Source organism: Rhinolophus ferrumequinum, chromosome 4 (genome assembly GCF_004115265.2).
Source record: "Rhinolophus ferrumequinum isolate MPI-CBG mRhiFer1 chromosome 4, mRhiFer1_v1.p, whole genome shotgun sequence".
In the NCBI taxonomy this organism is placed as follows: Eukaryota; Metazoa; Chordata; class Mammalia; order Chiroptera; family Rhinolophidae; genus Rhinolophus; species Rhinolophus ferrumequinum.
Window position 1 is genome coordinate 19,911,378 of NC_046287.1, and position 27,067 is coordinate 19,938,444.

The 27,067-nt window shown below is 33.3% G+C and overlaps 1 protein-coding gene across 6 annotated transcripts in view; it reads right to left on the reverse strand.

Annotated features, from left to right (window-relative positions):
- PCDH9 (protocadherin 9) overlaps positions 1-27,067 on the reverse strand; it is an 875,404-nt gene that overhangs the window by 544,853 nt on the left and 303,484 nt on the right. For 2 of the 6 annotated variants that reach the window (XM_033104109.1, XM_033104106.1), the window contains exon 3: positions 9,813-9,869. The exons of 2 other annotated variants lie outside the window; for them this stretch is intronic. In XM_033104109.1, coding sequence (XP_032960000.1) covers positions 9,813-9,869 — 57 coding nt within the window. Of the gene's footprint in view, positions 1-9,812; positions 9,915-27,067 lie in introns of all 6 variants that reach the window. 2 more of the 6 variants (XM_033104108.1, XM_033104105.1) reach the window with 1 other exon arrangement.

Here is a 27,067-nt window from a genome sequence, read left to right on the forward strand (position 1 = left end):
AACTGATGACGTGAACAAGTGTTGTATTACACTGTGAGTTAGGAGGCTGGTCCCAAACCCAGGATTTGCCATGACGTTGGTCAGAATATTAGAGCAGTGGCTAAGAGCACAACCTATACTCGACTTTCTGGATGTGAATCCAGCCATGGACCCTTCCTTATCTGCTGTGTGACAGTGTGTAAGTCATTTACCTCTTCATGCCTTCCTTTATTCATCTATAAACCAGAGTTCACGGGTGATTTTACTCCAAAGACTTGTTCATTCAGTTAATTTAATCAAAACATTTTTGAAAGGTGACTGATAAATGGCAAGTGGTATGTGTCACTTATTTTTTTATCTGTGGCTTTCAAACTTTTGACCGCAACCCACAATTAGCAACCCATTTTACAGACACACAGAATAAACATTCAAACATACAAAAACATACACTCTTCAAATAAAAGTTAGGTGAAGTAATATTTAACAATTTTATACGTCATACACTATTATACACACACACACACACACACACACATATATATTTTTTTTAAGTGCCATTTTTTTTTCCTTTTTTAAGGAGGGCACAACTCACAGTGACCCATGTGGGGATCAAAGTGGCAACCTTGGTGTTATTAGCACCATGCCCTAACCAACTGAGTTAACCAGCCATCCCAACTCTAATATTTTTTATCCTCTTCTGTTTTCTTCTGTATTCTTTTTGTCTCTTCCTTTTACTCTGTTGTAACCTATTAAATTCTCTACAACTTATCCTATTCTGTTCCATTCCATTAAGAAAAAGCTGGTTCTGATTCTCAAATTGTAAGACAGTAATTGATATGACCTATATGTATATTGACCATTATTTAAACTCTGCCTTCAGTCCTTCTGATCACCTTATACATAAAATCTAGTAGATACTAATAAAACCGGATATGTTTTTTAAAAGTTCAGATTCAGACTCCATCCCTAACCTGCTGAATATGGATCTACTAGTGGTTGTGGCCCCACAATCCATCTGTCTCACTCATAACATGCTACTGTCACTGAATGATCTTCAAAGTTTCCAATAATTCCAAAATTGAAAAAAAAATGACATTTAAAGAGAAGGTCTCTGCTTAATTTATTTTTAAAAATTTAATCTGTGTTTAACACATGCAACACAAACACATACATTTTAACATATACTGGAGGAGCCAAAAAAAGATATACATGTGACTTGTATTCATCTTTTGTTATCGGTATATATTGAGTGTTACAATTTTAATAAAGTTTTTTCCTTTCTTAACATGTGTATACATTTTTTTTTTTGGCACCCTCTGTGTTTATTGTTCTTTAAACTATCTAGAGAAAAAACAAAAGTAAGTCCAGGTAACTCTTCCTCAATAATTGGAGGGATTCTATGCTGCTTTTATTTTTAAATGTTTTAATATTTTAAAACTCAAAATTCTATAATGTTAGAATAAAAGCAAAAACCACGTCAAAGTTGAGATCATGTGGTTTATAGTATCTGTATTTTTCTGTTTTGTTTTTGTTTTTGTTTGCTGGATATTTGGAAATTAGAATATGCACTGTATAATCTGAAATGCTTCTGTGAAAAATATTTATTTAAGTTAATCAATATGTACTTCTAAGAATAGATAATTTTACTTTCTTTTAGATTTCCAAATCCTTTAAATAATAGTTTAAAAGAGACCTCATAGATCACACACACAAGTATAAAATAATTCCATTCATTGTTATTGCAGCATAAGTACACCTTCTAAAAAGAAGTTTTCACTTCCTATGTTTCTATCTTCTCCATTTCCATACTCATTTCAATTGTATTTGTATTACTTTTACTCCTCCCAATGTGTCTTCCATATCCTGAGATACTTAGCATCTGAATATATTTTTATGACCAACTACTCTAAAGGAGTTTAAATATGAGGCTTTCTGGCAGGCTTCTCTCTTATTATCCACAGATGTGCAGAACCTACTGAAAACTCCAAACATCTATGTTAATTCCATAAGCAACTGCCTGACCTGTATTAATCAAAGAACATGCAGTTTAGTTGCTTTACAAAGATACGAGGCAGCTGTATTTCTCTCTCATTTGCATACACTTATATCATTGATCGTCACTTCATGTGTGGTTTCCATGCTGATCCAACAGACAATTGATTTACACCTTTTTATAGTCTACATGTTGGTTGTTTTGTTACATCTCCAGGAACCTTCAGTGAAAGTTACTATGGTTGTCACTTGTTTGAAAGTCTCCTCCCCTGTCTTCTTGTACACGCCATTCTCCCCGCGAACAGCTGCATCACAGCTGTCATTCTGAATGGCGAAGATGTCTTTGGATGATAAGCCTATGCCTGTGGCACAGAGTGGCTTCAAACAACTAATTAGCGGGAGCTGGGCCACAGCAAGGTTTGGTGCTGTCTGTCAGCCTGTGACCGAGCTGACACCCTCAGCAAATCTGTCAGACACGGCTCTTCCTGTGAATACAACCAAGCCCACTTGTTTTGTGGTGAAGAAGGAACTGGCAGAGTGTGTTTAATAAAAAAGGAAAAGAACGTGATGGCCATCCTTTATACAGGGTTAAGTAAATGAAAAAAAAAATTTTGAGCTGTTGGAAAACTTGCTAGCTGACATAACTGTTGCTGGAATACAAAGGGTATAATTAAAAGCTTCTCCACAAATTTCCAGTGATGTTAATACATAAGGCCACCACATTGTTCAAATAGATTTACATAGCCTCTGGAAAAACATCACTTTCTTCAATAATAAGGGGCTATTAATTGTTATTTATAAATTCTATATGTTACTGAAAATTTAAATTGATATATTAGGAGTTACTCTTCATATATGTGTGTCTATATATATATATATATATATATATATAGTGTGTGTGTGTATTTGTGTATGTATTGTGTGTGTGTATACATATATACACATACATTTTTATTATTTTTTTACCTTTGGTGTTTTAGAAAATGTTCTTTTTTTAATATATATTTCATTTCATTTATTAGTCGTGGGCAGCAGACAATTTCCTTAGAAATGTTATATTTGGTGCAGCCTCAAGGCTAAGGAGCAGCTGGTGCATAGTATACAATGAGTTAGAAAACGTAAACAGAAACTCTGTTATACTTGTCTAGGGAAGTCCACTAGTCATAAGGTAACAGACTCTGCTCAGATAAAACCTGCCTGCTGATCTTTGTCTGCTTATTTCATTCCAAAAGTTTTTATTTATTTGTTTGCGTGTTTGTATTTACATAGGAAGGAAAGTCTGGCACCAGTTACTCCATAACGACCAGAATTGGAATTACTCAGATACTACTGTTATCCCCACTTTATAGATGAGTAAACTGAGGCATAGATAATTCAAATAATTTGCACCAAATCATGTACATAGTGAATATTGAGCCCGAATTCAAATATTGATCTGTGTGACAGGCCTATTATCAATCCATGACACTGCACATCTTCTCATGGACAAATAGGACCTTTCAGATTCCTTCAGGCTCTATATAACCCAAATATTAACGTGGTAGTAGTAGTAGTACTAGTAGTAGTAGTAGTAGTAGTAGTAGTAGTAGCAGTACATCAGTAGCAGTAACAATGATGATGGTGAGAATGGCATTTACAAAGTAATTTCATGTTCATTTCTCATTGATCCTTACCAGGCCTCCAAATGTCCTCACTTCCCTTTCATTTTTTTAAATTTCTAATTTGTAATTTTTCATTATTATTATTCCCTTCCAATTATGCCCCTTTCCTTTTGTCAACAATCAGCTTGTTCTGTATACCTGTTGGTCTGTTTGTATTTTGTTTTGTTTATACATTTTTTTTACATTCTACATATAAGTAAAACCATGCACTATTTGTCTTTCTTTGACTTATTTCACTTAGCGTGTTATCCTCTATTCATTTTGTTGCAAACGGCAATATTTCATTCTTTTTCATTGCTGAATTATATATATATATATATGCCACATCTTGTATTGATGGACATCTTGGTTCCTGCCATATCTTGGCTATTACAAGTAATTCTATAATGAAGACAGGGGTGTATAAAAATATATGTTTTGAATTAGTGATTTTGTTTTCTCCAGATAAATACCTAAAGGTAGAATACGGTGTATCAGATTTCAGCTCTATTTTTCAGTTTTTGAGAAACCTCAATATTGTTTTTCATGGTGGTTGCACCAATTTGCAACCCCACCAACGATGCATAAAGGTTCATTTTTCTCAGCACATTTGTTGATTTATTGATGGTAGCCATTGTGACAGGTGTGAGGGGATAACTCATTGTGGTTTTAATTTACATTTCACTGATGATTAGTGATGTTTATCATTTTTTCATGTCCATTGGCCATTTGTATGTCCTGTTTGGAAAAACGTCTATTCAGGCCCTCCGCTCATTTTTTAAATTGGAATATTGGGGGTTTTTTTGGTGTTAAGTTGTATGAGTTCTTTATATATTTTGGATATTAACTCCTTATTGGATGTATCATTTTTGAAAATCTTTTCCTACTCAGTAGGTTGTCTTTTTGTTTTGTTGGTTGTTTCCTTGCTGTGCAAAAACCTTTAGTCCCATTTGTTTAGCAAATGTTGTTCTTATGAAGGAAAAAAAAGGAAAATAAACTGGCTAGTGAATTAATTTAGTATTATTAGTGAGAATCTATTGGCATAACCTTTATTACTCACAAATATCATAATATAAAAATTCACTAAATGGTTAACCTATTATTTTCATTTAAAAGCTAATATCAACTGTAATACCTATCCTAAGTACTGAACAAACACATTTATTTACTAAAAGTGAAATATACTTGGGTAACATAATACATCATGAAAAGGAGAATGCAATTATGCATTTTAAAATTCATATATTAAATCCTGTTTAATTTAGATCCAGATTATTTGGTTAGTTAAGTTAAAGTTAATTTGTGGCAAGTACAGGAAAAATGAGAGCAAGAGCGAAAGTGTGAGAGAGAAAAGAGAAGAGAGAACAAAAGAGAAGAGAAAAAAAGACGAAGACCAAGTAAGATAAACGGAAACGTGTTTTGACTTTACATCTCTCCTGGTTTTTAGTTGAAAATACTAGTTAACGTAATCATTTTGCTCTTACTACATTTCCTATTATTAATTTACACAGGAGTGATCTAAGATGTGTTACAAACATGGAGACCACTGAACTCATATCTTTCAGTGTATTTTTGGTTTGATGACTCAAGCTCCAGGTGTACCCATAACTTCATTTTTAGTGGCAAGAAATAATACTTACCTGAATACAACTGCCCTATACAAGGTTGTGAATGTGAAATGCAAGACACATACGGATAGTAACGGTTTCATACATTTTAGTTCTTTCTTTTATTACACACAGACTCCTGCCACTCTACGTTTGACATATCTTATGCTATTAAATATTTCCATCACATGACACAATTGGAATATTTGTGAAACCAATGATAACTTAACTTTTACAAATTTCTGATTCCAGGAAAACCTGTGTTATAAATTCATGTAAAAGGTGAGACATATTACCCCTATCATAATGGTTTTCCCAATGTTAGTCTAGAGATATACAGCAGTGGTCCTCCTGGGATATCTTAATCAACCATCTGCACCCATGAATTTTACACTTGATATAGCTGCCACCTTTTCAAAGTCTGGCGGCTGAAATTCTCACTTATTTTAAAGCTCTTCCACCAATCTCCCTAACTCTTAGAGTTAAGATTTCCATCTGACATTGATTTTTTTTGGATTGCATTGCTACAAGGAAAAACTCTTATCTCAAAAATTCATACTCTGAACACTAGACCACTTTGTAGAAACACTTTAGCTCAAGCATCAAAAACAGTGACAGGGAACAGCTACTCATACTGAGATGCAGTTTTGTGTGAATTCCAATAACTGAGACATTTCCCTGCAGAACGCAGAATATAGACACTAAAAGCTCTATCTGCCTACATTCTATGCTATTTCATAGGTAAAGATATTTGAATATAACAGAAGAAATGACTAAAGTTTAGAGCTCAAAGATGCTTAGTAAAGGTAATATATATTTATTGTACGACAACAATGTGCACTTATTCATTTCTTTGCTTCTATTTTAACCATATTGTGCTTTGTGTACCCAGTGAAAGAAGGCCTGCCTGAAGAGAAAACGTTTTTAAACATGACAGTTTGTTTAACTTCCACACCGTATCTGAAATCTAACTTAAGAAAAATTTCAAATATGAACTATTTTCTTTGACACTTGTTTAGAAAAATTTAATACAGTTCAGAGGTATTTTGTCCAAGATTAGAAAACCTGGATCTAATTCTGATTCTATCACTAGCTAGGACTGTGACCTAGGGCAAGCTACTCCGTATTTCTTGTTTTTAAGTTATGCGTCAATAAGATGACTATAATCTCTGTGGTCCTTGACAGTCAAATAGCCTGTGATTTTACTTTGTTTTTACTTAGACACTGTCACAGAGTAGTTAACGTTGCAGTTTCTGAAGACATGTTACTTTTATATTCCAGCTCCACTAATTACTATGTCTGTGAACATGAGAAAATTATGTCAACTTTGTGTCTCAGTTTCCCACCTGTAAAATGGGAAAAATAATAGTACCTATCTAGTGAGATTGTTGTCAGGATTAAATGAGCTATATTTTAACAATTGTAATATGAAAATGTCCCTATAATTAACATATCTTATAGCAGGATACATATGAAGGAAATCGTAAATGAGCACTGAAGAGTTCAACTGACAGAATTTGTTCCTAGTGGTACATGAAATTGTAGCCTGTTTTATACTCAGTATTAGATTAGATAAATTGGTAATACGTAGGAAGTGCTTAGGATAGTGTCTGGTACATAAGTTACCCAATAGTTGATATTAACATTTCTCTATAAGCAATAATTGTCATAGCTAAATTAAGAGTGACAGGTTAAGAATGATAACTTGAGAGCAATTAAAACCTTGTTAGGCATATCATCCTTGGTTTTATTCTGTTTCTAATGTCATAATACAAATTTAATAACTTTATTCAGATAATCCAACATTAATTGATACAAAATATGACCTTCTATTTGAACAGTATAGTTTATGCTTTTAAGTTTTTTATGATAAAAATAACAAACATCCTCTTTTTTTAGTAAGGTGATAAAGAGAAGTATAAATTGTGAAAAAATTTAAAAAAATAGTAATATGCATTCCGTTACCAGGCTTAGCACATTATTCAAGAAAACGAAAAATAATAAGGTAGCACAGGCACTAATTTGTAGGTTCTAATCACCTTTTGCTATTAATTCTCAAGAATGATTAACACTAGAGTAACAGCTATTAAGGAATTGGCTACAAAAACTATCCCCTTTGTTACTGGTCTGCAGATCTTAAACATTTATACAGAAACCCTGTCTCTCAGAATACTTTATAGAACTCCAAAGCTGGCATCATTTCTGTCTTCAAGTTTTATTTTACAAGACACCTCAGAGGCTATCTCTCTGCTTAAATATAAAATGTATACTTAAGATGTTAAGCATATTATGATCAAAAGCAATTTGAACTGATCAAGGGCAAAATGTAAATGATGGTCAGATATACACATAAGGAGCTTGAAATACACCTTGGCACAGAGTATGTGCTACAAACATGTTAGTTGTCGTTATCATCACATTTATTTAGTATCATAGACCACTAGAGAGAGATAGGACCTTAGAAATGGCCTAATGTGAAACCATTCAAACTACAGTGGAAATAACATGATGGTTACATGATGAGAATTTGTGGAATAAAAGATTGCTAAAATAATTTGTCTACTTTCTTTTGTTTGGAAATATAGCACACAATTTACTTTCACTGTTCTTTGCTAATTGGAGTCATAATATAAATTAACACCATAGCTCTTGGTATCATGTTTTTTCTTGTCCATATTCCCTACAATTTTAGTCAAGTAAACCTGTAAAAACTATTCTTATGCTTTGGACCATATAAAATATCTAAGGTTAAAAATCATATGGTTTGTAGAAAATTATTTTAATTATAGATCATTTAAATTCTCAATAAAAAAAATAAGGAAATCTTCAGAACAATTTCCCCAATTCACTCCCTGGGTAATCAATATATCAATACATATATATCGATATATATATCGATATATATATCTATACACACACACACACACACACACATATGTACATTTTTCCTAGAAACTTGAAATTCACTTGGATTTCAATGGCTTTCAGAACATTTTGGGTAGGTTTTTTAAAATTTACACGAGTTTTTATTTATGAATAAAACTTACTTATTTCTGCCATAGAATAAGGATCATTGTGTTATTATTGAATGAAATCAGGGTGATTAATGGGAGAATCTCCTGTGTTCTAAACATTTGAAACATACACAGTGATTATGACAAATCAAAGGCTAAATTTGTAGTTCTTCTCTCAACGGTCCAGTGATTAAGATTTTTGAGAAAGAGAAGCTAAAGAAGAAAATAAAAGCAATGTAAGAGAAGAATGGATGCTGTAGTTTCGAAGGGTGTTTCTCAATAGTTAGATCCACATAAAGAAAAATAACAAAAATATGTGGAGGATAAATTAGGGGATAAAACAGTCCAAATTTTCACTTAAACCCTTTTCTACCTCAATTAACTGTCCAAAATGAAGTTGCTTATCAATCAAATTTTTATCAAAATAGTTCTTCAGACCTCCATAACTACTGGGGCTTTTGAGAATGATTGATTCCTTTCTTGGTAAAACCAAGTGCAAAAAATCCTTTATTGCTAATAATAATCAAAATGTTTTCAATACCTTTAAGGGAATGGGGGTTGGGGAGAGAAACCTAGCTTCAATGAGAAAACAGACTACACACTAACACACTGACACAGACATAGATATATATGCATAAATATTATCTATCTATCTATCATCTATCTATATTATGTTATGACTGTGGAAAATAGGGAAAACAAAGATTTATGTATAAGATTAGCATTAAATATTGAAACACAGTTCCTTAAAAAATATGGATCTTCTATTGCACAATGTGAATGTACTTTACACTACTGAACTATACATTTAAAAATTATTACAATGATAAAATTTATGTTATTTTATACGCCAGTTTCAAAAAATTGAAATGAGAGACGACATATTTCTGTATCCAGCCATGGTAAAATAATTGGTACTGCAATGGCCCCCCCAACATTAAAAAAAGAAAGAAAGAAAAAAAGAAAGAAAGAAAAGAAAGAGAAAGAAAGAAAGAAACGGATCTTCTACAATTTACAGTGAATGGACATATTAAAACAAATATTTTTATTTTAAATTCAAAATAAAAATAAAAGATCAAGCTGAGATGAGAAAAAATAGTAAAAGAAAAGGAAAAGATTAATGATAATCTTTCCAATTTTCCCTGTTTATATTAAGCAGCATTGTCTCCTTTACTTTCCTTGAGAGTAGGGGATGAAGAAAACCAATCTTTCAACAAATAGAATTGTGCATCTTTTAGCTCAACTAATACAAGTAAATTAGTAAGAACATATAACTATGAAAGTTGCTTATTACTTCCTCCAAAATTAGATAAACATCAACAATTTTCATTCAATGACAAGAACATTATACTCTTTTTAATAGATCATTACCAAAAAGGAAAAAAAAAAGATTATCATTTGCTTTTTGTTCTAAAATTGTTTACTTAAAGTTGTTTTGAAAAAGTACTAGCACAAAAATATGAACATATAAGAGATCAGCAAAGAAAATATTTATAATAGTTAACTTACAGTATTTAAAATCACTAGGAAAATGCAAATTGCTCAGTACTGAGCATGGTCTCTATAGAGATATGTCATACCTCGTAATGGCTTTCTTCATTCTCCTGAATGTGGAAACCCGCAGAGCTGGGACATTTCTGAGGAGTGACAGGAATATTGTCACTTTTGCTGTGTGAATTACACTGAAAGAGATTACCAAATAATTGTGACAAACCACTCCACATTAGAGTGTCTATTGAGAGACATGGTTGTTTGCTAAGAGTCTAATTAAAGAGCACCACTTGAACTAACAAGGATCTACACTCACAGGTACATGCATTAATACCGAGCCTTTACCAAAAAGGTAAAAAATCATCCCAGGATAAACAAATTGTCAAAGTGTTCCAACTAAAACTACAGAAATCGAAAATGTAATTTTATTTTTATCTTTTATTTTTTAAGCAATGTTTATTTATTATGCTTATGATTTCAGTAGCTAAAACACATTTAGTAGCTAAACTTAATGATACCATACACATAACTATTTTTGCATAATATTATTCAAATGCTTCATATATGTAATACAGATAACCTGTGACATAGATATTATTTTATTTCTCACTTACAGATGAAGAAAAAAAGGCATAATAAAATATTTTTCCCAAGGTTGGGTTACTACCCAGCTTTCTGGGGCAATGTCGCAAAACTCATCTCCCATGTGCATGGCCTTTATAAATGATGCATTTGAAATAGACAAAACTGAAAACTAAAAGTTTAAGATCTTAAAATATGATTTTACTTTTTTCTGTACCAAATATAAAATATTTTTTTAAAAAACAGGTTAACTAAAATAATTCACTTGGAAATAGATGTGAATTATAGAAGGTAAGATATTAAATTATGGCTTGGTTTTTCTCTGTTAAAATATTAAAATGGCTTTTTCATATTCCTCACTAAAATATTTTTTTATGTGAAAATAGGATATCATTTAGTTCTTGTTACTCTTGCTTCCTTCTTCCTTAAATATCTGGTTAGATTCAAGGAAAATAATATTTATTAGTATTGCTGTTTGGTCATTTATTAAACAAAACATTGGGGTTTCTAAGATTTCTACTTTAATAAAAGATATTGTAGTGCCTCCAGAAAGGGTTCAGCATTGATAAACGTTTCCTCTCCCATAAGACTACAGCATAGGCACAGATTTTTACGACGTAAGTAGGGAAGATAATATTTGTTCAAACTAGTATGCTACATTTTTGATTCACTAACAAAATTTTACTTTTCCCATCCCAAAAAACAAGTTGTTAGAATATTATTATCAAAAACATTTTAAATAGCAAATTAGTTTTAGAGTTTAGTATATCTACTTAAGTATATTGTTACCTCAAGACCACCGTTTTATATATTTAAATCAGTTTAAAACACTCACATTACATTTTTAAATATTTATTTTTATGTTGAAATTACTTTAAACCCAGGAAAGGGGCACATGCATTAAATGATTTCCGGGATATTCTCCGTTACATTTTGAAGATATCAATTAAGTATCCCATTTACTTATTTTTGTTTGTCTGTTTGTTTCAGAAAATGTAGCAATATGGAAGTCTAGGAAGATCTGACTTTCAAACCCCAAACCATATTAGAAACTTTCGGTATGAAAAAATATATATATATATTGTCTGCCTGTTCTCTCTAGAAACATTATCAATCCACTATGTTCAAAACTTAACCTCCCCTAGGAACTCTTCATGGGTAACTGAACAAATAGTGATTGTCATTTTAACCTCTGCTTGTGATCTAGATGTAGTTTGTAAAATTCTGCTCTGCCAGTATTAATTCTTGAAATGAGCCTAAGTTTGTCTAAACAATTTCACTGTTAATTAATAAGGCCTATCTTTGATATCTCTCCACAGTGGCTTCCTTAACTTTCTAAGAAAAAAAAAAAAAAGCTTATTACTTAGAAACAGATCTTTTCATTTGTGATGTTCCTAGACATTTTAATCACTCAATTCCTGTCGCTAGCCTCTCCTCATACCTATTCATGCTGATTAATCTTTTAAAAATACCTCATGCATTATGCAGTTTTTCTCCCTAGAAACATTTCCTCAGTTTTGGTGACCCAGCAGTGGCTCTCACCCTGACTGTATTACAATCACCTGGGAGGTTTTAAAAATGTTCATGACTGAGCCCCACCCCACACCAGATAATTAATAGCTTTTTAAAATATCCAGATAGTTATAATGTGTGGCCAGACTTTTGACTCCCTGAGCTAACGTTAACATTTCTTCGTCTGGCCCTCGGGATATTACAGTGAATTTTTGGCTTCACTTTTCTTTCAGTCTGAAGTCTAGCTCATTAGCATTTGCTACTCCTTGTCCTTTTTTAACCCATCATAGATCACATGATTTTTTTTTATGGATATCATAATGCCTCTAAAAAATAAAAACCCTGTATTTGTATACTTTCTATCTATGAAGACAAGATTTTATGTATTATCCACAAGAAACCTCTGCAGAGAGGTAGAAAATATAATCCTTCCTTAACAGGTAGGGAAGACAGAAGTTCAGATATATTCAAAGTCCTTTGTGCAAGAATTTGCCCAGTAAAAGCACTCCTAAGTGACAATACTTGGGCTATTAACTACTCTGCTGTATCTCCCTTAAAGATCTATTCATTTGCTCATTCATTCCCCTATTTTGCTTTGTTTGTTTATTTTTTGATCATCAGTCATTTGCTGAGTGCATGCAAATGTGTCAAAATTGTATCAGTTGGCCCAGATATGGCATTTAATGTCTGCAATACCATCACTCTAGCAGTGAAATCATACACAGAAACAAATAATCCCCATGATATGTAAAAATGCCATGTGAAAATGGAGGCACAGATTGTGAAGGGACAGAGAAGAGAGAACAACTTGACTCCTGGGTTTGATTCACGGGCAGAGGCTTGAAAGATGGGCCAATAATGGAATCAATGGTTAGAAGAAATTCGTGACAGAAGCAAGAGCATATGCGAAGGCCAGAAGATATGAATTCTCATGACCTGCCCTGTGAGCTGTGAGGAGTTTGACAGTGCTTCAACCATGAAGTATATGAGGATTAATTTGAGGATAGGCACAGAAGTTATTAGTGCATTAAATTTAACATCATATCCAATGATGAGAAGTGATAGAATCGGACTTAATACATGAAACGACTATGAAATAAAGGGATAGGTGCTTCATAAACAGTGGCAGTACTGAGGCGTGAGCACTAATAGCATTCCTTGTCTTCTAACCTACCTAAGGAAATACAATACAAGCACAATATGACTGTAGAACTCAGGTAAGTCGCTTTATTCCAAAAAGATTTCCCCCAGAAATCCCTCCTCTGTCTAATTCTGGAAAAGTCTCTGTTTATAGAACAGTAAATGGCATCAGAGGAAAAGTTTAACCCACTCTTACAACCTTACTTTTGACAAATGTTGAGTTTTATGATGTAAATAGCCTCTGGGGGTTACAAATCTATGAATTAGAGCATAAAAAAGAAAAAGAAAGAAAAAAAGTATGATAGCATTACAAACAATATTTTAAGATCAAACATAAAATGGCCAAAACTTTAAGAAACCAATTCCTTATAATGAAGATAATTTAATCATCACAAATCCTTCCTAACAATAAATATTTCAAGATTTCACACACTAATTTTTTTTTCTGTTTGCCAAATTTGACAAGAATATATAGTGAATTATAGTTAAGATGAATTTGCTAAATCAGATTTAATACTGCAGGAAACATATGTAAATCAAACTTTAGAGGTCCAGAGTTCAATAACAACAATCATATTAAATGGAAATCACTCTAAATACATTTGTTTTATTCTTTGAAGTCAATTTGAAGTTTTCCATTACTGATGATTAATAGTCTGCACATTATTATGTGGCTAAATCTTTCTTCCCTGAAACATCTATTTCAGTTCCTGAGAAATTGTCATTAAGTACACTATAGAAATAACTACTCCAACTTGCCTCATAATCAGGATTATTAGCTTAATCTTTGATATAAATCCCTAAGAAAGAGTTTCGTAGCCACATATAAAAAGAAAATTATCAATAACTGCAAAAGCAACAAAAGTTTTATGAAAAAAATCACATAATGGTAAATAAGACACAATTGTTTTCTTTGCTAAAAAGGGGGTAGTTCTTTATATTTTCCACGCAATTCTACAGTAGCAGCAATATGGCCTGTTCGTCTATTACTCCGCCTAGCTTCTTATAAAATCAAGGTTGTTTGCTGAAAAAAATGAATGGAACAGTTATACATTTTGTGCAACCATTACAGAGGCAGTAGCCTTGTATTTTTTTGCCATGGGTTTCATTAAGTAACAATTCCACTTGTTAAAAACTCCCACTGATTATGTTTTTTTCCTACCTGTTTTAAGAAACTAAAAAGTCCTTTCATTAAGAATTCTAAAACATTCTTAAAACTTTTGGTACAAAAGCCCTGAAGTTTAATAAGAAATTCACATTTACAGAAAAGAATCCACGTGAAAAATTGTCTCTACTTGGTGTAGGTAAATTCTCTCCATACATATTTTTGGACAACCCACCTGGATCACACTGTCACCACCCCAGGCCCTTGAAACTGCTCTATGAAGTACTGTGGTCAACCATGACCTCCACATTAGTAACTCAAGGGGCAGTTCTAAGTCCTCATCCCACTTGACACAACTGATAACACCTTCCTTCTGGTGGGGTGCCATGCCCCGAGCCAGCAACAGCACATGCCTTCCTTCTAGACACATTTGTGTCGCTACCCTTCCAGAAAAACCCACATTCATGGTTTTCCTCTCATCTCTCACACTCTCTTTCTGGAACCAATTAACTGTTCATGTTTTTATTGCTGTTGTAAAAACTGAATAGCCTAGAGAAGATGAGGCCTGAGTACTTTCTCAGAAGGTAGGTTCTCCAATGGTTCCTGACTCTAAAATACTTTCTCAATCAGATACACGAACAATTTCCAGTACGAAAAGACAAGGGCAGAACTTTGAGAACATTCCTAAATATGCTTAGCTCAAAGCATATAGTTTTATGAGTATTTCTCGAAACTGACAACATTTATATTTTAAGGGATCCATACAGTAGGTTCTGATAATTTAATGCCCTCAAACTTACTCTGTCTCAAATCAGGTAGCCTTGAGCCTTTATCTAGAGCCTTCTCTCTAATGTCTTCTTTGTATCCTTCTCCATTGGTTTATTTTTCTGTCATCATTAAATACATTTGAAAAACAAAGCAAAAATACTCATTAGATTGTGGTGAACCCAGAGGTATTCAGCTTGAGTAATATATACTTTGACTTAAAATGAAAATGCAGTACATATTTTAAAACCAAATTCCATATAAATACTAATCAAATCACAGAAATATAGATGGCTAGAATACATATCAATTTCAAGATAGAGATTACTTTTGTAGAATGAGAAAAAAGGATGAACAGTAAAATAATTTAAAATAAACATCAACTACACCCATAGTACATAGGACGCTATTTTTTAAAAGTTGTTTTCTCTTCTTTTAAAGAAGTATTGTTGTTTAAAAATTGGAGACATAAATATTAAAATATTAGCATCTGTTAATTCTGGATACCAGGAACATAGATATTTTTCTTATTTCTCTATTTTATTCTGAATTTTTCAAATACACCTTAACGAGATTGCTAATAATAGTTATGAAAGGTTGTATAAGCCATCAAATCTTGAAATTGTGCATCTTCAGAAATGAAGGAACCACATAGGTGTCAGTCTCCTTCTGATTTGGCTCAAGAACAATCTGCTCTTTCAATGGAAAGTGTTTTCTAAAACTAGGGAAAGAACATGCTTGTTTTCCCTCCTGTAGTACTAGAGCGCAAATGTCTTTCTCTGCTTCCTTTATATATAGTCCTGCTTTCTTTCACTTCATGAGGGAAAAGGATCTTCCTGTTGACAATTTATCTCCAATATATAATTCATTGCCTGCAGCATTACTAGGTTTCCCCAAAAATAAGACCAGGTCTCATGTTAATTTTGGCTCCAAAAGACACACGAGGGCTTATGTTCAGGGGATGTCATCCTGAAAAATCACGGTAGGGCTTGTTTTCTGATTAGGTCTTATTTGGTAAATATTTTAAGTGAAATTAAAGAATAAATTAATAAATGCAAGATTTTTACAATGATTGATAATCACACAGATTGGTTTGGTTTCTAACACTCCGGGTGAAAATTTCTTTGTAACTGTTTTGTTGTTGTTTTGTTTTGTCCCCAACAAACAAATTCATTGCAAAATTAGCTTTCCCGGTTCCTACATTTTGCATCACAAATTCGATCACAAAATAAAATGTGTTAGTACCATAGATTGAGTATCTGTAGTAGAAACATTAAACATAACAGTGGGTTTAGTCGTCATGTTTTGTTTCTCCAACTGGACCCTTAGCAACTCATGGCAGGAAGTGACTTCCTAGCAGCCATATGTTACCTAGGTGGATACATTTGCATTTAACTACTGTGCATATGAAGACATTTGTTCCTGTTCAACTGGGCCAGCAGCATTTTCCTCCCCAGTGACGTGGCCAAGCCCACCCTCTAGATTCTTCCAAGATAGCAGACTCCTTGGTATGTATGCTACTGAGATATGCTTCAGCACTCGCTGAACTGACCACTGACCCTGCTCACTTTGTGTAAATTCTCCTCCACACTTCTCATAATCCCCATTCCAGATCTCCTTTCAGTCTAGAGACCTTCTCTCTTCTTCATGTCCCAAATATACCTCCTTTCTTCTCTTTCCCAATAGCATTTCAGTTCTCTGTCCAACAAGCCTTTCCATTTTTATTCCAGGTTTGCAGAGAGACTAGGGGATGGACGTAATCACTGCTGCTCAATGAACTATGAGCACTTGACTGTGTCACGTAGGATTAATGAGAAAACAAAAGCTGACTTTATATGGTCTTTTGGCACAGGCCATTAAGTACGCCAGTTGAATTCCCTCAATTATAGTTCCCTGTAATTAAGCGATATTAACAGATTTGAAAAAAAAATAAAACTGTATTTCTTATCGTACACTTTGTAGCTGTAGGTCACTTTTAAAGCATTAGTACAACATTTACATCAGTTTACTATTTTATGATACGTTAAATGGAACCGATTTGTTCCAAAACAGTTGAGATATAGGAATACTTTATAATCACGAAAACTCTTAACACATCTAAGTAAAAAGAGGATTAAAAAATATCTAAGAAATCAGTGCAATTGTAATAGCTATATACAATGTCAGAGGGGAGGTAAACTGGGGAGGTTATCACTTTGTGAGGGGTTTAAATGTTTAATTACACATTGTTTTGTAGACCTGAAACTAATAAAAAAAAAATATCTAAGGATGTGAAAGTAAAGTCTGAAGAAATTCAGGAAGAGGTGCAAGGTGAAGTACCAGATGACATGTTTTATATTTTTTTTCTTTGTTTAGGAATTCTTCTTGCATATGCTATTCCAATATTTAATAGTCTTTATTATATGCTGGCTGACATTTTTCAAACAATTGCAACAATTTAATAAAATATATAGGTGCCAAGTACCATAACCAAGAAATAGCTTTCTCTCAACGTGTTATTGCTTAAGTGGTATTTGAGAGCAATCTATTGCCATAAATATCTTTGGTTACTATAAAGTTTTAGCAATTCTGTATAGTGTCCATTTCCTGACAATGTTCGGTTAGTTGATTTTCTTTCTATGCAATAACTTTCAAGCCTTTTCTAAGAGACTAGTCACAAATAAACATAGACAGAGATAGAGATATATTTTTAAAAAATCATCCAATTTTTGAGAGGGCTTGCATTAGACTGCATTTGAACTCCTTGTCTCAAGACAGTATTTAATGTGAGGAGAATGAAAAAAAAGGTAACTTTGTAATCTTATAGAATTTTTGGTAATTCATTTAAAAATTGAAAAATAGCCCCTATGTCAAGCTACTCAGCAGGTTCCCTCTACATATGCAGTAACAGAGCAAACATCTGTGAATTGAACCTTGAGTGTGCCAAAGAGTCCTCAAGGCAAAGGTTCTGGGCTGCTGGGTGCATGAGGGTAAGCACAGTTTTGCTAAATAAATAAATACACGTATAGCCCATATATTTTCCCACATGCAGCTATAAATTCCTTCATAAGCAATTACTACTAAGCTCTCTAACTTAATATAGACAAACTGGATACAATTTTAGGTCATTACTCACCAAGGAAGAGCAATGCAAATCCACCTTTATAAAAGACCACAGATTGTAGCTGCTCTGTGCACACTGCCACATTTTCTTTAAATGGTTCATGGGTGTTATATTAGTTTTATGCACCTCTTTTGGCCCAGTTGCTATGGGCAAGTATAGAAATAAAATCCCTCAGAAAGTGTACTTCAAATAATAATGCTCTATACTTCACAATTTCTCTGTTGTTTCCTTCCTTGTATTATAACCTTACTGTTTCCTTCCTTGTATTATAAGCTTACTGTAAAGCCATTTCACAAGAGCAATAATACTTTAAAAGGTTTTAAATTACAAAAGGACTACATGTTATATTGCTTGGGCACAGTTCTATTAATGCCAGTAGGCACTGCACATTGCAACTTAATTCTGCATTTTAAATAAATGAAAACAGGCTATATAGACCTTTGCAACTCCACAGACACTGAAGGAGAGACACTAACTTCTGTCCGAAAACAAAATTAGGCATTTTCAGTACCACACTTAATCAGGAATATGAATTCTCTGTTTTCGTTCAAGACTATTGTTTTGTTGTTCATTTAAGTTTATTTTATTATTTCTTGTTATCAAATCCCTGAGACTTTTTATATATTTTTAATTGTATTTGTAACTTGAAGAGAAACAAAAAGTAATTTTTTCTGAATATACAAAAAATAGATTGTCTAAAACTGTTTTAAATTCTAGATATTATGGAAGAGGTCCTGTTTTAGATGTGTTCGCTTGGAATTTGAAGATGAAATCTTTTGTTCTGTTTCCAGATTGAACTGAAAGACTTCACTTCAGGAAAGGAAAATGATGAGTTTCATTTTCACTCTAAGCAATTAATGCTTAAGAAGAGCTAATTCAAATTTTGTAGGTGGTTAAAATTTCCAACGAGTTTTGAAAGAGTGCCAAATACAGTGCTAACATTAACTTATTAGTGTACAGATATTAGTATTTAAGATGTTCTATTAACAGTCATTAAAATGCAAAGTGAAGTTATATGAGCCTAAGATGTAAGTGAGTTCAGGTATACAGTGATGAAATCTCCACACAGTAAATATTCTTCTTTTATGCAGAGGAGGCCATTTGTGAATTTCATTTACGTGTGTGCATACATGCAAATATACAAGCACCATGCTTCTGAATATATGTTTCATGTGAGTGACTCACATGTTTGTTTTTTTTTTATTAGGATGATTTCATATAGTTTTATATGCACAAGTGTTTATTACACAGAATTGCTATTATTAATATTACATCAAAAAGTATATTTTTCTAAAATATTTCACCCTTAACTATAAAGTTAAATTATATATTTATTTATAATTTTAAATATGCTAGAAATAAATCACAATGTATTATATCATATATATCCTGAAGTGTATATATATATATATATATATATATATATATATATATATATATACACACACACACACACACACACACACACACACACATAACACAAATGCATCTTGAAGTTTAGGGTGAAGTATTTCTGGAAAAAAAATCTTATAAAAAATTATAATTATATTTTGAAATGTCTGTGGTAAAGAGAGAAATAAAACACACACACACACACACACACACACACACACACACACAGCTGAACGGAATATAATTGGCAATAGTAGAATTACGTTCTTATATCGTGAAAAAAAATGCTTTCCAAAAATAAACTTTTAACATAATATTATCCTTGCCAGTCTTTAACAACAGTCTGCAAATCAACCTCCAGTCAAAGAAATCAGGTAATAAATTCAGAGATTCAAATCTAGAGTTCTTTAAAGTGAATTAAAAATTCAAGGCTGTGAGAGATGATGTACTACAGAATTGTACACCTGAAATCTCTGTAAATTTACTCATAATTGTCACCCCAATAGACTTTAATTTAAAAAAAAAATCAAGACCACGCCAGTTACTTTAATACTGTCTTTTTAAGGCAAATTCTTAAATAGTTCGGTGATTTATTATACTTCTCATATTGAGATGTTTTCTAGAACAGATCCTAAAGGTGGAACCTCTATTTTTAATAGCATACACAGAGAAAGAAAGAAAGCATGCTTTGCTTTTTTTATTTATATAGTACATTAATAAGCAGATGCTCCCTCTAGAATACATAATTTTAAGATATATTTTTGTAAGTTGACAATTTCACATTTTTAGTTTAAATTCACCTATGCAAATTGTACAGTATGTACATTTTAGTGCAAATTTGTAACTTTTTAATTAATGATTTAGAGTAAACAAGGATGTTTCAGAATATAGTAGAATGTGCCCATTAGCACTTTAGAGACATGCACTTGAACCTGAGTTCTACCATCTTCTGACCTTGTCATTTCAAGCTCAAGGTCTTTGTCTGTGACACTGAAAGTTTAAACTACAGGATCTCCTTCAACTCTCTAAGTCAACATGCAATATATATGTGAGATATTATTAGATATATTACCCTAAAAGTTAAGGTAATATTTTTTTCCAAATATCAGTCTGTAATTTTAGACCTTCATAAAATGATGTACATAATTTAGTTGATAAAGGGACTTCAGGAATGCTAACACTTTAGCACTGATTTTGTTATAACCATTTGCTCTCATCTTGTGAGAGCAAATGGCTTTGAAAATGTGTTACCCTATCAAAAACAACATATAATTTCTAATGCTCATGTTCCATCTTTATATTCATGAAGAGAAAAACACCACTATCAAAAGTCTCATGTTTATTGACAATACTTCTACTTTCTCTTCAGAAAAATAATTGCTACATTGAGTACCTTTTGAAATAGTATAGGGTATTTAGGGCCAAATTACACTAATCACAGTGATGTTGGATGGAATCTCTTCAGCAAGTATAGGATCTATTTAGCTGTAAATGTTTAAAAGGCTAGAGTGTTCTTTAAATATATTTTAAAAATTTAAATTTTATGAATTTTAAGGAACAAGACCAAGTCACATCAGAAATATGCTCACCTCTAAACTCTCAAAAATGTTTTTTCTCATAGGTTTGGGGTAAGAATATCTGAAGGAATGTACATTAATGAACAGGAAACATTGACAGATGTAGTCACTGCTAATAGATTCATCTCTTAAATTACTAGCTTTGCATCCAACTGTAAACTAATATAACCTCAACAAAACCACTTGATTGTTTATCTTTCAATCCTGAGGACATAGAAGTGTAACACTTAGATGACTGTGTAAAACACTAACACTTCTCTAATTTATCCTTATCGAGTTGCTCCCCTGGAGAGGAGAGGTATGGAAGTTCAACAGAAATAAATTTCAGGAACATATACAAACAGTCATTTTGAAAAGGTGTATTAACAAATGTGAAGCATAATTGGGAAACATTTTTGAGGAAGAAAATGATAAAACATATGATTTGATATTCTCTTCATGAAGCACATTAAATGTATCTTCTATGAAGATTCCCTCAAATAAACACATCCATTCACTCAACAAACATCTCTTAATATCTTCCTACATGCCAAATAGTTTTTCATGAAATCGTTAAAAAGAATAAAAATAATAAATCATACTTGTCCTGAAAAAGTTGATGGTAAATAATTATGGTGATTTTGATGAACTCTGTATATATACCAAATATATTCAGCAACATGTAAATATTTCAAAGTAGAGGGGAGAAATGCAATCTACTGAGTGAAGTAGATAGTGGAATTTATCCATTGTGTCTTTTTCCTATATAGTGTTCTTCAGAAGGATATGGAATGATAGTTCTTTGTCAGAGAATAACACATTTTTCTCCTGCAATGACATCAAAATAAATATATTTACTCCAACTAAATAAGGATTAATATTTAAGTTCATGATAGTTTTATGAAGTAGAGGTGATGGTCACTATTTAAAAAATGATTTAACAATGTATAGAGAACATTTTATAAAACATTTCTCTTTACGTCATCAAAATGGTGGTGTTAGGTGAGCCTCTGGAAATCTCCCCTGGAATTACAATAAATGGAACAACTATAACTCCACAAAGGACTCCCTGCACAGCAGACAGGCAAGACGAAGTGGCTCACTACTGAATTCACCTAAAGGTGGGCAAATTGCACAAGCAGGGGAAGAGGGAGGGAAGAAGTGTGGAGACGGCACCATGTGGAGCAAGACTCAGACCTAGCTCAGTGCTCAGAGCTCCCTGCTTCCCAGAACTACCATAGCTGCGCAAGAGGGAAGAACTCGGACTGCTAGGGCTCCATTTATGGCTCACAGGGCTGAGGGGACAGCATATAACACGGTTGAAACCAACGCTCACAGCAGAGACCTCGGAGCAAAGACTGAGGTAAGAAGGCTGAAAACGGTGGTTTAAGCCCTCACTACAAAGCAAAGAACAGAAAGCCTTAGGCACTGAGACCAGCTGCCCCCACCCTACCCTCCCAGAACTCACCCCACCCACACCTGCCCAATGCTAGAAGTGGAAAAATATTCAGATCAAAAGAACAGAATATTTGCAGTTCTGAGAACTGTGGCCACAGACACAGCCCAATTAGTCCCGGCAAAGGGGAGGGAGCTGTGGAAGCAGGAATGGCTATGGTGGTGGTCATCACCATTGCTCTGTGCCACCTCTCACAACTCACCCTGCCCCTATCCCCAGCTATCTGGGCGGATCCTTGCAGGAGTGAAAAGAACTGCTGAAACACATGGGCTCTGAATCTGATGCAGGAAGAGCTTTGAAACTTCAAAAGCTCTCCGCATCCCCACAGGGACGTGGTGCCCTATGACCCAGACGAACTGTTAACTGAGGAGAAGCCCGCCTTCCAGGGAATCTCCCCATTGTGTGAGAAGCTGGAATAGTGCAGAGAAAACATAACACTACAGTGTGAGAGAGAACAAAAAGGCTGCAGTCAGCCAGAAAATAAAACACTCTACCAACACGTATTGGAAAACAAAAGAAAGACCTCTTCCCATCAACTAGTTGCAGAACCCACTCCTGTAGATGTGTAGGAAGAGAAACAATAAATCACTAATTGCCATGAATAACCAAGGAAACAAGACAGCCCAGAAAGAAAGTGAAAAGTCTCCAGAAAATGAACTTAAACATATGAAAATATGTGACTTAAATGACAGAGAATTCAAGATTGCAGTTTTGAAAAAAACTCAATGAGATGAAAGAAAACACAGAAAGGCAGTTTAATGAACTCAGAAACATAATCAAAGAACTAAATGAACATTTTACCAAAGAGATTGAAATTTTAAAAAAGAACCAAATAGAATTTCTGGAGATTAAGAACTCAATAGAAGAAATGAAGAATGAAATAGCAAGCTTAGGTAGTAGAGGTGACCAGATGGAAGAAAGAATCACTGACATCGAAGATAGAAACCTGGAAATGACATGGATGGAAGAAGAAAGAGACTTGAGACTTAACAGAAATGAAAGAACTCTACAAGAACTTTCTGACTCCGTCAGAAAGAGCAATATAAGAATAACGGGCATACCAGAAGGAGAAGAAATACAGAAGGGAACAGAGAGTATATTCAAATAAATAGTTAATGAGAACTTCCCAAATTTGTGGAAAGAACTGGATACTCAAATCCAAGAAGCAAACAGAACACCTAATTACCTCAACCCAAACACGCCTTCTTCAAGGCACATTGTATTGAAGCTGTCAAAAATCAATGACAAAGAAAGAATCCTCAAGGCAGCCAGGGAAAAGAAGACAGTAACCTACAAAAGAAAGCCAATTATTATCACCAGATGTTTCAGCAGAAACTCTACAAGCCAGGAGGGAGTGGAACAAAATATTCAAATTATTGAAAGAGAGAAATTATGAGCCAAGAATAATATACCCAGCAAAGATATCCTTTAGATATGAAGGAGGAATAAGGACCTTTCCAGACATACAGAAGCTGAGGGAATTTTCTAATACATGACCTGCTCTACAAGAAATACTAAAAGAGGCTATTCAACTACCATCAACAGTGCAATTTGTGGCAACCAAAACATAAAAAGGGGGAGAGTAAAGGTCTGAACCGGAATATGGGAATGGAGAAAGTAAGCATGTTGAAGAAAATGGAATGCTCTAAATATCAAACTTTCTTTTACATAAACTTAATAATAACCACTCAAAAAAAAATCCAGAACTGAAACATATATGTAATAAAAGAAGAAACAAAGGGAAAAATCATAGAATACCACCACACAGAAATAATAAACAACAAAAAGGCAAAGAAACAATGGAGACATAGTCTTACCAGAAAACTAAAGACAGAATGACAGGAAATCCTCACATATCAATAATTAACATATATGGACTGAACTCACCAATAAAAAGCACAGAGTAGCAGATTGGATCAAAATACTAAGTCCAACCATATGCTGTCTCTAAGAGTCACATTTCAACTACAAGGACAAGCATAGACTCAAAGTGAAGGGTGGAAATTGATACTCTAAGCAAATGGTATCCAGAGAAAATCAGTGTAGCCATACTGATATCAGATGAAACAGACTTCAGGGTAAAAAAGTAACAAGAGACAAAGATGGACATTTCATAATGGTAAAGGGGACTATAAAACAAGAAGACATAACAGTAATCAATATTTATGCCCCCAATCAGGGAGCACCGAAATATACCAAGCAACTACAAAAAGAACCAAAGGGAGAAATTGACCAAAACACAATTATACTAGGTGACCTAAATACATCACTGACAGCTATGGATAGGTGATCCAAACAGAAAATAAATAATTAAATGGCAGCCCTAAATGACACATTAGACGAAATTGACATAATTGAGCACTTCATCCTAAAACATCGGACTATACATTTTTTTTCTAGTGCACATGGAACATTCTCAAGGATAGACCATATATTGGGACATAAAACTAGCCTCAGCAAATTCAAGAAGATTGAAATTACACCAAGCATATTCTCTGATCACAAGGATTTGAAATTGGATATCAACTGCAAGAAGAAAGTAGAAAAAAACACAAATACATGGAGATTAAGCAACACACTTTTAAAGAATGACCAGGTCAAACAAGAAATTAGAGGAGAGATCAAAAGATATATAGAAACAAAGGAGAATGAAAATACATCCTACCAAAATTTTGGAGATGCAGCGAAAGCAGTTTTAAGAGGGAAATTTATATCATTACAGACCTATCTCAAGAAACAAGAAACAAGAAAAATCCCAAATAAATAATCTCACGTTACACCTTAAAGAACAAGAAAAAGAAGAACAAATGACACCGAAGGTCAGCAGAAGAAAGTAAAAAATAAAAATCAGAACAGAACTAAATGAAATAGAGAACAAAAAGACAGTAGAAAAAATTAATGTGCAAAGAGCTAGTTCTTTGAAAAGATTAACAAAACTGACAAACCTGTGGCTACACTCACTAAAATAAAAAGAGAGAAGACACTAATAAACAAACTCAGAAATGAAAATGGCAAAGTTATAACGGATGCCACAGAAATACAAAGGATCATCCAAGAATAGTATGAAGGACAATATGCCAGCAAATTCAATAACCTAGAAGAAATGGTCAAGTTCTTAGAAATACACAACCTTTCTAGGCTGAACCATGAAGAACAAATCTAAACAGACTGATCACCAGTAACAAAATTGAATCAGTCATCCAAAACCTTCCCAAAAGCAAAATCCGGGACCAGATGGCTTCACTAGTGAATTCTACCAAACCTTCAAAGAGGATCTAATATCAATCCTACTCAAACTCTTCCAAAAAAATTGAAGAAGAGACAGTACTCCCTAACTCATTTTATGAGGCCAACATTACCCTGACACCAAAACATGGTAAGGACAACAGAAAAAGGAAAACTACAAAAAAAAGAAAACTACAGACCAATATCTCTGACGAATACAGATGCAAAAATTCTAAACAAAATTCTAGCAAACCTAATACAACAATACATTTAAAAGATTCATCACAACCAACTGCGGTTTATCACAGGGGCACTAGGATGGTTCAACATCCACAAATCCATCAATGTGATACATCACATAAAGAAAATAAAGGACAAAAATCATATGATTCTATCCATTGACGCAGAAAAAGCATTTGACAAGATGATACAAAATCCATTTATGATTAAAACACTTAATAAAATAGGTATAGAAGGAAAATACCTTAACATGATAAAGGTCATATATGATACTCTCAGCTAATCTCATAATTAATGGTGAAAAACCAAAGCCCTTTGTTCTACGTTCAGGAACACGACAGGGCTGTCCCCTATCACCTCTGCTTTTCAACATAGTGTTGGAAGTCCTTGCCAGAGCAATCAGGCAAGAGAAAGAAATAAAAGGCATCCAAATTGGGAATGAAGAAGTTAAACTGTCACTCTTTGCAGATGACATGATGCTATACATAGAAAACCTTAAAGCTCCCCCAAAAAGCTATTAGAAACAATCAATGAATACAGTAACGTTGCCGGCTACAAAATCAACATACAAAAGTCCATTGAATTTGTATATACTAACAATAAAATCTCAGAAAAAGAAACGAAAAAAAAAACAAAACAAAACATTCCTTTTGCAATTGCAGCAAAAAGAATAAAATACCTAGGAATAAACTTAACCGAGGATGTGAAAGACCTAGATGCTGAAAACTATAAGAGATATTTAAAAGAAATTGGAAAAGACACAAAGGAATAGAAAGATATTCCATGCTCATGGATTGGAAGAATCAACAGAGTTAAAATGGCCATATCACCCAAAGCAATATACAGATTTATTACAATCGCCATCAAATTCCCGATGGCATTTTTTAAAGAAATAGAACAAAAAATCATCAAATTTGTTTGTAACCACAAAAGATCCTGTATAGCCAAAGCAATCTTAAGAAAAAAGAACAATGCTGGAGTAGCTTGTACTACAGGGCAACAATAATCAAAACAGCATGGTATTGGCAGAAAAAACAGACACATAGACCAAAGGAATAGAATTGAGAACCCAGAAATAAAACCACATAAATGTGGACAGATAATTTTTCACAAAGAAACAAAAACATACAATATAGAAAAGACATCCTCTTCAACAAAGGTTCTGGGAGAATTGGAAAGCCATGTGCAAAAGAATTAAACTACACTGCTATCTGTCACCATGTATCAAAATTAATTCCAAGTGGATCAAAGACTTAAGCATAAGACCT